Raw genomic sequence first — 14,582 nt, 5'->3', positions numbered from 1 at the left:
ATAGTCAATGATATTTCTGGGTCAACATCATCTCTGTTCAAAGTGTTTGATTTGTCTTGAAAAAGACAAACCCATACCCAATGCTTGGACTAACAATATGGATCCAGGTGACATTCCATCATGCCTGAAACAACTCAGTAGAATGGAAACAAGACTTGTCAGTTTGAAATACACCTTCATCAAGTTAATTGTATTACCAGGTGGACAATTTGGTGAACAAGGTCAAGCCATAAGTTTCCCTACCAACATTGAAACTACTTGCCAACTGTTACCACATAGCCAAGATACAGCTGGGCTAGTAATAGTACACCCTTGTCAGACAAATGAAAGTAAAACACAAAGAACAGACCCACAACACATTGTACGATTTTCCAAAATGCATGAAGCTCTTACATGGCTGGTAACGCATAATCATCTATATTCACATGTGAACATAGCTACCTTTGAAAACTGGGTAAAAAAGTCAAGTGAATTCAATCCAATGATCACAGACGCCAATGAACCAGACTTCTCAAGTGCACCTTCTACTGTCCAAGAACTCTCAGCTTTTCCCTGTAACTACATTAATCCAAATGTCCAGTTACAATCTCTGTTGCAGAATGTAACAGACAATGTCCCAGTGATATCACTACCACGTGAAACATCACCACCACAAAGCATATTTAAAGAGACTGATCTTGAGGAACACTGTTTTCCACAGTTATACCCATATGGTAAAAATGGCTTCAAACAGACGCGTGATGTACAACTAACAGACTTACAGTACTTCCAATCACGTTTGCTCAATATCAATGATTGCTGGAGAAAAAACATCCCATGGCTCTTCTTTGCCTTGAACTCGTATGAAATCAAGAAATTGTACAGTCAGATATCCATTGTATGTAGAATGCAAAAGCAGAGTAATGTTAGATCACAATCCATAGCACAGCCACTAACAGCAGGCGATCTGCATCATGAAATTGATCAACATGTTGAAAGCACATCATACACTTTTATGAAGAATATACGTGGAACAGCAGCTTACTTCAAGGACCAACTGCTAAACTTGCTAGCAAAAATAAACACTATTGGACCACCAACATGGTTTGTCACTGTGTCTGCTAATGATTTAAACTGGCCAGAATTGTTCATGACCCTGAATCCTGACCTGACCTATGAAGAAGCTAAAGCATTACCACAACAAGACAAATGGAACCTAATGAGATCAGACCCTGTCATGTGTGCGATACACTTTAATAGACGCACTGATGCACTTCTACGCTTCATACTGAAGAGTCCACAACATCCCATTGGTAGAATCAAAGATCACTGGATTCGTGTGGAATTCCAATTAAGAGGTTCTCCACAGTGAAATTTCTGTCACGAAGAAAGAACGACAATGCACATCCGGGACCTCTTCCCGCCTTTGGCTGTGGTCTCGCACCGGAGTTTCTTTTACGATTTTTATATCCGGCACACAGCGCACACAAGGGATACAATTCCGCCCACAAAAGTACGCCGGAAAATCCAATTATACCAGTGAACAAAGGTTTCCAGCCAACTTCCCATAGATTTTAGATATAAACTTCTAGTTTAATAATGATGCACATTTTACTGGAACACAACATGAAATTTTGAGGTAGTCCTTCCAAATGCGCCCCGGCCAGCTTTTTTTAAAAGCTTTCTTGTTTTATATATTTCCCAAATCAGATTGGTAACCAGGTGTTGTTTTGTGAGGTGAATGATTCCCTGTGTTGCACTATTTATTCTCAACCCTTTATGAAAGGGTTGAAAATAATGCTTACTTGTGGAACAATAACTAAACTCTTGTTAGTGTCATGATCGATCGAAGGGTTGAGATTAATACTTTACTAGACTAAGAAAACAATAACTTGTATTGTGGTCTATCAAAGGGTTGAGAATAATGCTTTAATAGTGGAACAATAACTTAACTCTTGGTGGTGTCGTGATTTCCTGCCTTGGCAGTTTGGTGATAAGCCAGCCTAGTCCTTTTCTGGGGGAGTGACAGAACTATCTGCACACAATCACAATGCCCTGCCTTTCCTGCAATCCAAGCCCACTCGGTCATGACTACTGGTATTACCGTTGTCAGTTTCTCCCATTCTCCGCCTTTTGTTGTGAGTTATGAAGCATCACTAATCGTTCAGAACCAAGGACAGCGTATTACTCAAAGGGTTTCGCAGTGTCCATCATGTGCTTTGGTGTGATGTGTTATCAGCCCTCTCTCCGCGGCGTTGCTGCAGCCCGATTGCCGCCGCTCTCTGATCTCCAGACTGATCCAAAGTGGGGGAAACGAGTGCTTATCTCCCAGTTCAAGTGGAATGCTATTACAAGCCGTATTTGCCACCTGTAGTCTCTGATATGAGCAATCACTATGGTTTCAGCACTTCAGACAGACCCACATGCAGCAGTGTTCTATAGCTATGCATAGTTTGACATATATGGCAACACCTACTAGAGTCTTGATTCACTTCAATGTGCTTACAGTGATTCCATCATGTAAATGTTAGTTTGAAGGCCTCAGAAGGGAAAGTAGAACAGAAAAAAGTTGTAGTTTCTGACATGAGCAGTCACTGTGGTTTCAGCACTACAGACAGACCCATATGCAGCAGTGTTCAAAGGCAGTCTGTACATAGCAATATATGGCAACACCAACTACATTCCGGAGTCACTTTGATGTACTTGACAGTAATTCCATTTAGAACTTTGAAAGCCTCAAAAGAGAAAGTATGTCTAAAACTAGTCGCATTAAAAGGTGATTAGTGATGTGCTTACAGTGATTCCATGATATAAACCTTAGTTTGAAAGCCTCAAAAGTGAATGTAGAACAGAGGAAAAAGTTGGAATTCAATGTGTTGTACTTCAAATCTTCCACGAAGGATGCAGATTTGCCTAAGTATCTATAAAGCTTCTGGTATCCCTTGTGTTATCATTACAACATGTATGTGTTACTATGGAATTGTATGCAAGTTTGTAATGGACTTTGTTTCTCATGTCTTTGCAGATGAACCGAAAACTTTACAGCTGCATCTTCTAAACCCCATGGCAAGAGACGTACAAATTACTGTAAGTACACAAATAATTTCAATCTTAACATATTGCTTAGAATATACAATAAAATAATGCACATTATAGTTTTCACATTTTACACAAGGGTATCGATTTTGTCATTATACTTTTAACTGTAGTAAAGCTGTGTGCTTTCTATTTTTTCCATTTTTGGGGGGAAAAATCTATTGCCCACATCTTTCCAGAGTATTGTTCGTTGCAAAAACTTCCCATGTCTTCTAAGAAATCTGTATTGTAGTTGCATATCACCTTGAATTATTTGTTTTCTGTATGTGTACTTTGTTATTGATGATTACTGAAAAAAAGGATTTAAAAAGTATGCATTGTGTAAAAAAATATGTGCTGTGTCGAAAACAAGATGCATTGTGTAACTGAAAGCAAGCATGCAAAATGTAAAGGAAAAATAACTGCTTTTGTGTTTCAGAATATAAAGTTATCATCACCAAACGATGCAGTAACGATAGACTACAAACCGGTCACACTCAAACCGTCGGTAGGAGGGAGGGATACAAAAGTGGCCAGCGTTACGTTCTATGGTAAGTACACAATTTCAAAGCTTTTATGATGGTACATCTTTGGAGAGGCCCCTGATACGGGTTCCGAATTGTACTGCCATTGACAGCCATACCCCGGGCATGTAAAAAAAACCACCACACTTATCGGAAAGAGTAGGGGACCTTCCCGGTGTGAGTGGATCAAACCATTTCGGCTAAATGGGGTAGGGATTTCCCGAGCAGCCTTTTAACCCCTGCTCTGCCTATTGAATCAGTTAGTTGAACTTGCAGAAGCTCGATGTTTCTGACTTACGGAGAAGAGATGCTGCCACAGTGAACGTAGTTCAGTCCATAGAAGTGGTCAATGGCCTTGCACTGAGCAAACTAGTTAAGAAGTATTTTAAAAATTTTTCAGGGATGATTCTCCAAGACCCCCTACAACTGCTTATGCATGCATTGCTTAACACTTGACTTTGCTGAACTATGCCGTGAAAAAATCTTGGTGAGAACACTGCTGTATGTACATTATGTAGAAGCATTGACAAAGTGTCCCAATTAGTGCAAACCCTAGCAGAACAACCTTAATGGTTCACAGAGTTATCACACAATTGTCTGATCCCTTTAAGCCTCGGCTGCGCCAAGCCAGGCTACTGATGTTAGCTATTAGCTTTAGTGCATCCTACCAACATTACTCTGACCATTCGGGGTGGGAAAAGGTGCATCGGAATGGCACCAAGGAATGACCTAAATGGCCTAGTAGGATATTGTAAAATGGGAAATATTTGCGGAGATTTTTCGTTCGCAGTTTTTGCCGTGACCTCTTCATCTCGAAGTTCAAATCACGTACCAGGAAAATGTTTCCATTATGTGACTGGAATGCTGCTCTTGTTACAAGTGCAAACCTAAAACCACTGCAAACACTCAATTTTTTTCCTACCGCAAAAAAACTATGAACCTAAAACCCCTGCAAATGCTCAATTTTTCTTCTACCCTACCAAACTACAAACCTAAAATCACTGCAGATGCTCATTTTTCTTTGTATACCAAAAAACTACAAAGTTTAACCTAAAACCGCTGCAAATGCTCAATTTTCTTCCTAAACCAAAAAACTACAAAGTAACCTAATACCACTGCAAACACACAATTTTCTTCCTAACGCAAAAAAAGTGCAGACCTGAAACTGCTGCGAACACTAAAATACTGCAAACCTAAAACCACTGGAGACATTAAATTTTCTCCCAACCGTAAAATCAAATCCCTGCAAACATTACCACTCTTACAGTAGTAATGACATCAATTAAGGGTGTGTCATATATCTGAAGAATCCTAATAACCGTTCGGTCGCCTCTGGCGGCGTGAGACCTCCACACTGTTTACGGGTCACTGGGTGTAATTTAAGCTCACAGAGGCCGTACAAATAAGGTAGTACACAGGGAAATGTGTAGAGCACTTCAGCCTGTATATTATGTAGGAAATTACCAACACTCTGTTTTACACTACAGCTGCCTAATCGTCTGGCAGGGGAGGCACAAATTCACACTTGTTGTGTATGAGAGGGCCACTGAGAGAGCCAGCAAGTTGTCTATTGGTGCAGTTAAAGTTAGGGCTTACATTTCAGTGTTAGGAGTGGTATGCTATCACTAGCATTAATGTTGTCCATTGGTGTAATCAAAGTTGTTTTGGTATACCAATAGTACCATTGGACTCATTTCAGTGTTAGGAGTGGTATGCTATCACTAGCATCTCTAGCATCACTGCTATATGAGATGGTCACTGAGAGAGCCAGAAAGCTGTTAGTAATGATGTCCATTGGTGCAATCAAAGTTGTTAGGGCTTACCATTATTACCATTGGACTCAGCATTACAGTGTTAGGAGTGGTACTATGCTATCACTAGCATCACTGCTATCACTGTACCTGGTGTGTTACTGATATGGTTTATTTGATGTTTGACATGTAGGTGATGGGTGTAAAGAGATAGAAAGCTTAAGTGCAGTGCACTTTGTTTTTGATAGTTCTGAGTTTGTCTTTGATAGACCCAATCCTAACTTTGTTGAAGAAAATCAAATCAGCTCCACTGTCAGGATATAATGCTACCAAACAAGGAAGCAAAATAATGGGAAGATGAGACAAATGAAGCATAACAAACTTAGCCTGCAAAGTTAGTTTCCAAAATACGTTGATGTAGGTTAGACATCCAGGTACTAGGATATGCCAAATAGCAAGTTACACAAGCACTTGGATATGATTTTGGAAACGGTCAGACATTTCAGGCAGAATCCACTACAGGGTTATAAATGAGAACTTTATTAACACAACAAAGTACTTTCGTAAGGTCTACTACAACAATATACCTGTACAAACAGGTGTGTACAATGAACTACCTACATGAATCCTTATGATTAAGTATCAATATTTCAACATGATGAGTCTAGAGTATTTACACAGTTGGTTCAATGATATAAACAGTCTGATTTATTTACCCATTTGTACAGTGCAAGGATTATCTTCTCCTAGGATGCAGTTGAATTTATCTAGCGAGTAGAACGTAATGCCGGTAAACTTAATGTAACATCAAGTTGTGATGTAGTGTTCAATTACTGGGAACCTTGAGGACGCTGCAGGGGTGTTGATAATTGTGTTTCCACAAGGTGTTCTGGGAAGCTCTTTAAGTGCGTTCAAAGCAATTTGTAGAAGATGGTTGATGTCTCGGAGGATGGGAAATTACCCGGCTAGCCATATGAATGCTTATGTAGGCTCTAAACACTCATACTCATGCATGCAAAAAGGGGAATGGAAAAGGAAAGTTTTAGCTCACTAAAGAGCTAGTCTTCCACTCCGTCATGACAGAGAAAACAGACGCTATGTACAGTATTTACAGTTTCGTTGTACTGGGAAAATTTCCCCTCTTTTCGATAAGCACAATGAACAGTGGACCACGGCTTAACGTCCTGTCCTAAGGACTGCAACCCTTTTTCGGTAGCATGCATGTCGGGTGAGTGACACAGCTGGAAGCAAATTCACAGCTTCTAGTTCCAGAATTAGGGCCGCTAACCACTGGACTACGCACGCTACCATGCAATGCATGCAATATGCATGCCAATAAAGCAAGTAGAGATTTGGGGGAGAGATGGAAGAATTTGGAAGCCAGACTAGACTAGGTGTCTCCCGTAGTAATGTTCCATATATACGATTCCCCGTATGATAGATCACCCTGAGCCAATGAGAGTTCATATAGAGAAATCAACTGTTTACTCCCTGCCGAGGAGGTCTTTACATGAACTAAATCATAATCATACTATTTAAAAGTTACATACACTGAATTTTCTATAGAAGTTAGCCCCAGTATATAAATATGTCATGTGGCATACAAGAACTACTTTCTTGTTATCATGAAGCCAACATATAAGGCAGTAGTGCAAATAATACTGTAACAACAGATACTTTTTACGCAAATTTTACGTGTATGCTAGAGGAAACATCACTTCTCTGTCACGCCTGCTCGGGACCTTATAAGACCTTAACGTATGGTTTGATGAATTGTGACAGCTGTAATAGCTAAAGGTTCCAGTAATACTGTAACAACATATACTTTTGACCCAAATGTTACGTGAATGCTAGAGGAAACATCACTTCACTGTCACCTTAGAGTTTAGACACAATCCTTGCCTTACTCACTCTCACTCACTCTGTCACGCTCGCACGGGACCTCAGAAGACCTTAAAACGTATGGTTTGATGGATTGCGACAGCTGTAATAGGTTCCAGTAATACTGTAACAACATATGATTTAGACCCAAATGTTACGTGAATGCTAAAGGAAACATTACTTCACTGTCACTTTAGACACAATTCTTGACTTACTAGGGCTCAAAATACTTTTTCTGCATACCTGCACTGGTGCAGGTAACATTGAAAATTACCTGCACCAGACAAATTTTACCTGCACCACTCAGAATTTTGGGAAGTATGGATCACACTAAAATTGTTTACTAATAGTAATCATTGCTATTTTTTCTTTTATACTTGGTAACAGTCAATGCAGGTAATAACAGTCCATATACACCTTCATCATAGGACATTTATGTATAAAACCAAGTACTTGAACCATGCAGTGCAGGTTGGGTGCAGGTAGACACCAGAAATACCTGCACACCTCCAATTTTACCTGCACTAACCTGCATATGCAGGTGGGATTTCGAGCCCTGCTTACTCACTCTCACTCTGTCACGCTCGCACGGGACCTCAGAAGACCTTAACGTATGGTTTGATGAATTGTGACATCTGTAATAGGTTCCTAAGCCTGCTGGCATTCTGAGATGGAACAGACACACCAGGGCTCAAAATACCACCTGCATACGCAGGTTTGTGCAGGTGAAATTAGAGCTGTGCAGGTATTTCTGATGTCTACCTGCACCTAACATGCACTGGTCCATGTACTGGGTGTTATACATAAAAGTCATATAATGTAGGTGTATATGGATTGTTATTAGCTGCATTGACTGTTACCAACTATAAAGTATAAAAGAAAAAATAGCATTGGTTCCTGAACAATTTCAGTATGATCCATACTTCCTAAATTCAGAGTGGTGCAGATAAAATTTGTTTGGTGCAAGTGATTTTCAATGTAAACGCTAGTTCAACTTCATCTACCATTTATTACCGGTAACCTATATCCGTTGCTTTTAAAACATTGAATTTTGGGGTATCAAGTCTATGAATTGCAATGTTTTGATCATATTGCAGTTTGAAACCACAGTCCGTCAACTTGATATTCATGAATACCCTATGTTTCCCTATGTTTAAAAACAACAAATATAGGTTAACCCCGGATAAAGGTGACCATGAACTAGTGTTACCTGCGAAAAAGGGATTTTGAGCCCTGCGCGCGGATGTACCGGCCCCAGGGATCTGAAAACCAGGTCCTGTGCCATACCAGATAACTGCAGATGTTCCATCTTGGGGACGGGATGGGACCTCCTGTCTGCCTGATCGATCGTTAGGACTAATAACGCCTACCGTGATCGTTAGCATCTGTGTAATTAGAGGTTCATAAAACTGGATTATAACGATTAACGGCAGTCAAGGCAAAATGACAAATGGGTGGACTGTCATGCTACGGCAGATCCTGACTGCAGCAGGGGATAAGAAAGTCTGGGTTCATTACAGTCACTGTGTATTAGATAGTGAAACATATCTAAGCATGAAATACAAAGCTACATAATTGTGGGGCTGTATCCAGGACCTGTCCCTTAGTCCTGGGACGGGAATTTTCTGGTGGAGACTGACAAAAATTTTACCGCTAGTCCCTGTGCAGGGAAAAAGAAGCTGAACGTCCTGACATGAAATACAATTGTATGTCTCCGACCTTCAGTGTCCCCCCCCCCCCATTAAGAAAAATATCAAAATACTGACTGACAAATATTTAAAGGTAGAGACAGCCCTGTGTGATTGTATGATATTGCAGATAATAGAATAGCATCACACATTCATGCATAATATATGTATCACACTTGTGTAAAGCCATGGATAGATTAATTGATAGCAAGTCAACTTAATGAATCGGTGCTGAAACTTGGTGTTGAGACTTCATCACTTGGTGAATTTTAATGTCATCTTATTTTTCTTGTAAGCAAAGATTTACTATTTCCAGATAACTCAAGATTTGTTGAGACTTCTGTGTTGTTTTAGTCGTTATCTAAGAACTTAGAAATGATATTGTGAACACAAGAATAGAAAATCATGTTGCTGAAAGATGTTGTGAACTGATCATCTGAATTTGACGAAATTTGAATTTTACAGATAATCCAAGATTTGTTGAGACTTCTGTGTTAACATGTTGTTTAGTTGGTTTCTAAGAACTTAGAACAGTACTGATGTATGGTGAATATAAGAACAGAAAAACATGATGCTAAGAGATGTTGTGAACTTATCATCAGTATTTACAGACAACCCAAGAGTTGTTGAGACTTTTGGTTAAACTCAGTTTAGTTGTTAAGAACTTAGAACTGGTACAATCGTGTATATAGTGAAGACAAGAACAGAAAAACGTGTTGCTAAAAGATGTTGTGAACTCTTCCAGCAAATAAAGCCACCACCCACAGGCAGTGGGCAGGCAAGATAGTCGTCAAGTCCAAGGACAAAAACATCCCGAAGCTGGAGATACCCTACCAGGCGGAGGTGCTGCACGGGTAAGAACAAAATTTTATTAGCTCTACCGGAAATTTCTCTCAAAATGTCCCATCCTTCCATCCATCAGTCCTGTAGTCTGGATTCCAGACTGTTTCAAGGTCCGAAAATAGTTTCATCAGCTTGGTAGAATATAGGATATAAGAAAATTCTTATTACGCAACCAGTAGTTAGATTGCTTAGTACGTTTCAATGTCTCTCAGACACCTTCGTCAGAGCTGCTAACTGGATTTCTGCTTCTCACCGCTATATTTAGCCGATGTAGGTGGTGCTTTTGTGGTGAGAAAACAATCCCAAAGTTCAGTTAGAAGCTCTGATCATGATGAACGTAAGCAATGTAAGTGACTGCTGGTTTCTGTAAAAAGAATTCTCTTGTATCCTGTTTCAAGGTCGTATACAGCCCAACTCCACGGCACGGAAATTCTAGAGCAGGCCCCCCTGAGTTAGACAAAAGATACTATTGAGATCAGGCTGGGGTCTGGTATCCAGGCTATCATTCCCGTAGCTACAAATACAATATGACTACATGTAGAGTATGTGAAAGTTTGACAGAAATAAAAACTCTACCGGCAAATTTCTCTCATGACCCACCCACCCATCCACCCATCCATCAGTTCTGTAGCCTGGATTCCAGACTGTTTCTAGGTCCTATACAGCCCAAGTCAATGACTCTAGGGCTCCAAAGAAATTCTACAACAGTCCCCCATGAGTGAGTCAAAAGAGATTAGTCCTGTAGCTACATAAACAATATGACTACATGTACAGTGCATAAAAGTTTGATAGGAATACTCCAAGGCACGGAAATTCTGGCTGGGGTCTGGTATCCAGGCTATCAGTCCTGTAGCTTGAATCATGTACAATATGAGTTATGACTACACGTACATTACGTAAAAGTTTGACAGAACACCGTCTGGAAATAAAAACTCTCCCAGCAAATTTCTCTTATGACCCACCTATCCATCCATCAATCCCATAGCTACATGTACATTTGTACAGTATGACTGATTACTGTACAGTATGTAGAAAGTTTGACAGAAAGATGATGGATTAGAAAGAAGCACATTCTTTGATGTGACATGTGAAAATTTTCAAAAGTTAGTAAATGTACTTATGTCATACCTGGGCTGCGATAACGTTCGATATGGCTGTTCCTGACCGGGTGATAATTTTCCGTATCACACAATCATGCTTCTTTGATGTATCCCACAGGCTTTCATTGATTAAATAGCACGTACTCCATGCACTCCACAGCAAGCGAACGGAGTTCTTTTGTTCAAATTTTTCTTGAATCGGTGTTCTTACAGAATAAAGTTGTTGGTGCAGGTTAAAACAATGTGTCAAATTTTGTCTTTTTTTATGAGTAGTTTGGCAACTAAGTTAATGTTTTCTGACCTATGACATAAATAAATTACAACATGGTGTATTCTGGTATTCCGTATCACCCGCAGTTCCATGATTGCCAAGACGTTGGTCGATCCTCGGCCAAAAATGCCCATTCAGAGCTCGCCAACACATTGGCCGAGCTAAATTCATTATCTCTTCCCCCAGGACTCTTGGCTATGAGCAGAACTGCACCCTGTTCTTCATCAGTCCTGGCATGACAAAGCCCCTATAAGCGATGGCAGATTCTTTAACATTATCTTCCTTTTCCCCAGGACTCTTGGCTATGAGCAGAACTGTACCCTTGTAGCCCAAAATTGGCCTTGACCTTTGTCTTCCCAACACCTACCTACGTACCAAATATCGTGATCCATCCAGAGGTATTGAGTTGTGCTGACTACAAAAATCTGGAAACACAGACACACCCAAAACTATATCTCCATTTTTTTTTAATCTCTTTCCCCAGGACTCTTGGCTATGAGCAGAACTGTTCCCTGTTCTACATCAGTCCTGGCACAACAGAGCCACTATAACTTAATTATAAGCAATGGCAGAATGCTTAACAACTTGGTGGGCCCAAACATTTACACCACTTCTTCCTTATGTCCAAGCAATCTGCCACCAAGATATTGTAATCCATCCAGAGGATCTTGAGTTATGCTGACTACAAAAATCCGGAAACACAGAAACACAGACACACCCAAAACTATACAGTACCAGCATGGTAAAATGCACTATGATTATGGAAAATTGAAAACGCAAACACGGCGTAATTACGATCTCCATTTTTTTATCCCTTTCCCCAGGACTCTTGGCTATGAGCAGAACTGTACCCTGTTCTACATCAGTCCTGGTACAACAGAGCCCATCGTTCGGGAGGTGATGCTCACCAACACGTTCGACTTCCCCGTCGTGGTGCATAACGCAACACTACCTGAGGAAGCTCAGCAATACTTCTCTGTGAGTTTATAATCATAAATCGTGATTTCTCCGTAGAAACTGAAGTAAAAGCCTTACTTCAGGGTCTAGTCAGAAACTGCCAGGTCATTTTGTAGCTTGTTATCTTCCCCGTCGTGGTTCATAACGCGACACTACCTGAGGAGGCTCAGCAATACTTCTCTGTAAGTTTACATTGACTGTCAATGATTCAGTATTTCAGTAGATACAAAGCACTTTCATATCTGTACCTCTACATAAAGACCATCTTGCCAATATGACAACTTTTGGTGGTCTCTTAGGTAATGTTTCCCATTGACATAAACATGAAGAATCCTCACTTGTTTGGGAAGGAAGCTGTGAGAAAGCTTACAAAAGCTTACCAATTCCACCACAATGTATTTATTATTAAAAATATTGCTGCATGCTGTTGTTCAGTTTTAATATTTGCAATACACAATGCTTACAATAGCATCAAACTTTTGCAAACTATGATATATTGATCTGATTTAACTTTTATTGGTGATATAAAAACATTGGCACTTGTGTCTTTAGACTTAAGACTGCTTGGAGTAATTCTAGGAAATTAGAGATTGTTTCAGGTTTCCTCAATACCACTTTGGTTTCCATACATATGCACAACTTTTTCGGCTTACTGATGTATGTGCAATCTTGGCAGTTAAGCAACGTGCAGTCCAGACAATACTTGGATGGGAGACCACCAGGGAAGACTGGGTGTTGTAGCCGGGTCATACCAAAGACTCTTAAAAATGGTACATACTTCTTTCTCTGCAAAGAGGAAGAGTATGGAAGCTACATTGTAAACACACTTCACTACTAGTGGACTGGCCCCCTGCTGTAGTGACTTATATATATGTGTGACCCCAGGGCTTAAGAACGGAACTGGGTGCCGGGCCTACGCAACACAATGTGATGTATGGCAACTTTAGCTTTAGCTTTAGCTTTTAATATATGGCTTTTATTTCTCTCCTGCAGATTGTTGACTTCGCGGAGCCAGTGACAATCCTTCCCCAGAAGAAACACGTTCCATTCCTGCTCAAGTTCTTGCCAGACGGGGTGAACTCGGTTCTCTCCACCTTCTTGCTGCTCTACACAAACATTTCCAGATTCTCCCTACCAGTGCAATCATACTCAGGGCTGCTAAAGGTAACTCTACATAGAATCATGTCTGTACATGTAGATTCTCCCTACCTAACTGGTTATAGTTAGGATACTAAAAGTAACTCTACATGTATATACAAATGTAGAAGTATACATCTACAACTCAGATTCTCCCAACCAGTGCAGCCATACTCAGGCCTAGGGCTGCTATGAAAGTAACACTACATAAACATACATTCATTGAAGATCTTCAAGCCTTTAAAACCAACAATCACTGCTATTTCCTACCTCAATAATTTTCTACAATTTATTCTATTTAGTTCACTGCCCAGAAGTGGTCAAATGACCTTGCATTGAACAAACCCATTAAAAAAAGAAAGATCTTTTTAGAACAGACCAAATTGGTAGTAATACATGAAAGATAGACTGAGGAAACTCCATTTTTACTGCCACTTTAAAAGTGCATCTTGAATGAATGACCGCACTTCCTAATGATGTTTTTCCCTCTGGCTCTGTTCCAGGCTTCAGTTCACTCAGCGGACAACTCGTTAGATTTCGGCACCATGGGCTCCAAAGACAAACGCAGCATGACCTTTTCTGTCACCAACAGTAATCCAACCGAGGTGAGTGACGTAGGAGACGGGATAGTGCAGGGAAGGGCATTGCCCTCCTATAGAGCACATCCATCTGTCTTTGTTACTGTACGTGGCCATGCATGCTCGGTTGTTGTGTCATTGTGTTGGCATTTGAGGTTTTTATTCTATGCAGTACTACAGCTAAGTTTTTTTTAAAGCTGCAATTGAAGATTCAAGCAAAAAGATATGATTGCCCACCTATAGAGCACAACCATCTGTCATTGTTACTGTGGCCATGCTTGCCCGGTTATTGTATCATTGTGTAGCCATCTGAAGTTTTTATTTTATGCAGTACTGTACCTTATTACATCGATGAAGGTTAGACCTCCAGGTAATAAGAAAGGCCAAAAAGCAGTCACTCAAGCAACTGGATATGATTTTGGCAACGGTCAGACGTTTCAACGAGCATACACTAGTTTTCAAGTGTCACTGACGAGACCTAGTGGATGCTAGTTGAAACATCTTACCATTTCCAAAATCATATCCAGTTCCTTGAGTGACTGCTTTCTGGCATACTGTACCTAATTGTTTTAGGACGTTTTTTATAAGCTGCAATTGAAACTTGAAGCAAAAACATATGATTGCCCCCCCAATAGGGTACATCCATCTGTCATTTTTACTGTGGCCACGCTTGCCCGGTTGTTGTATCATTGTGTAGGCATTTGAGTTTTTTATTTTATACAGTACTGCATCTTAGTGTAACGTCGGCTTCATGTCGGCTTATCATGTATTCATTGATCATGTATTCATTGATACACT

General features: G+C 40.2%; 1 protein-coding gene across 1 annotated transcript in view; it reads left to right on the top strand.

Moving 5' to 3' along the window:
• The window catches only part of LOC118419274 (transmembrane protein 131-like), a 123,479-nt gene that overhangs the window by 88,139 nt on the left and 20,758 nt on the right, over window positions 1-14,582 (top strand). Inside the window, exons 11-16 of the mRNA XM_035825621.1 lie at window positions 3,005-3,066; window positions 3,494-3,605; window positions 9,644-9,752; window positions 11,937-12,090; window positions 13,063-13,233; window positions 13,710-13,811. Coding sequence (XP_035681514.1) covers window positions 3,005-3,066; window positions 3,494-3,605; window positions 9,644-9,752; window positions 11,937-12,090; window positions 13,063-13,233; window positions 13,710-13,811 — 710 coding nt within the window. The remainder of the gene's footprint in view (window positions 1-3,004; window positions 3,067-3,493; window positions 3,606-9,643; window positions 9,753-11,936; window positions 12,091-13,062; window positions 13,234-13,709; window positions 13,812-14,582) is intronic.

Source organism: Branchiostoma floridae, chromosome 7, assembly GCF_000003815.2.
Source record: "Branchiostoma floridae strain S238N-H82 chromosome 7, Bfl_VNyyK, whole genome shotgun sequence".
Taxonomy (NCBI): domain Eukaryota; kingdom Metazoa; phylum Chordata; class Leptocardii; order Amphioxiformes; family Branchiostomatidae; genus Branchiostoma; species Branchiostoma floridae.
This window is presented reverse-complemented; position numbering and strand designations above follow the sequence as displayed.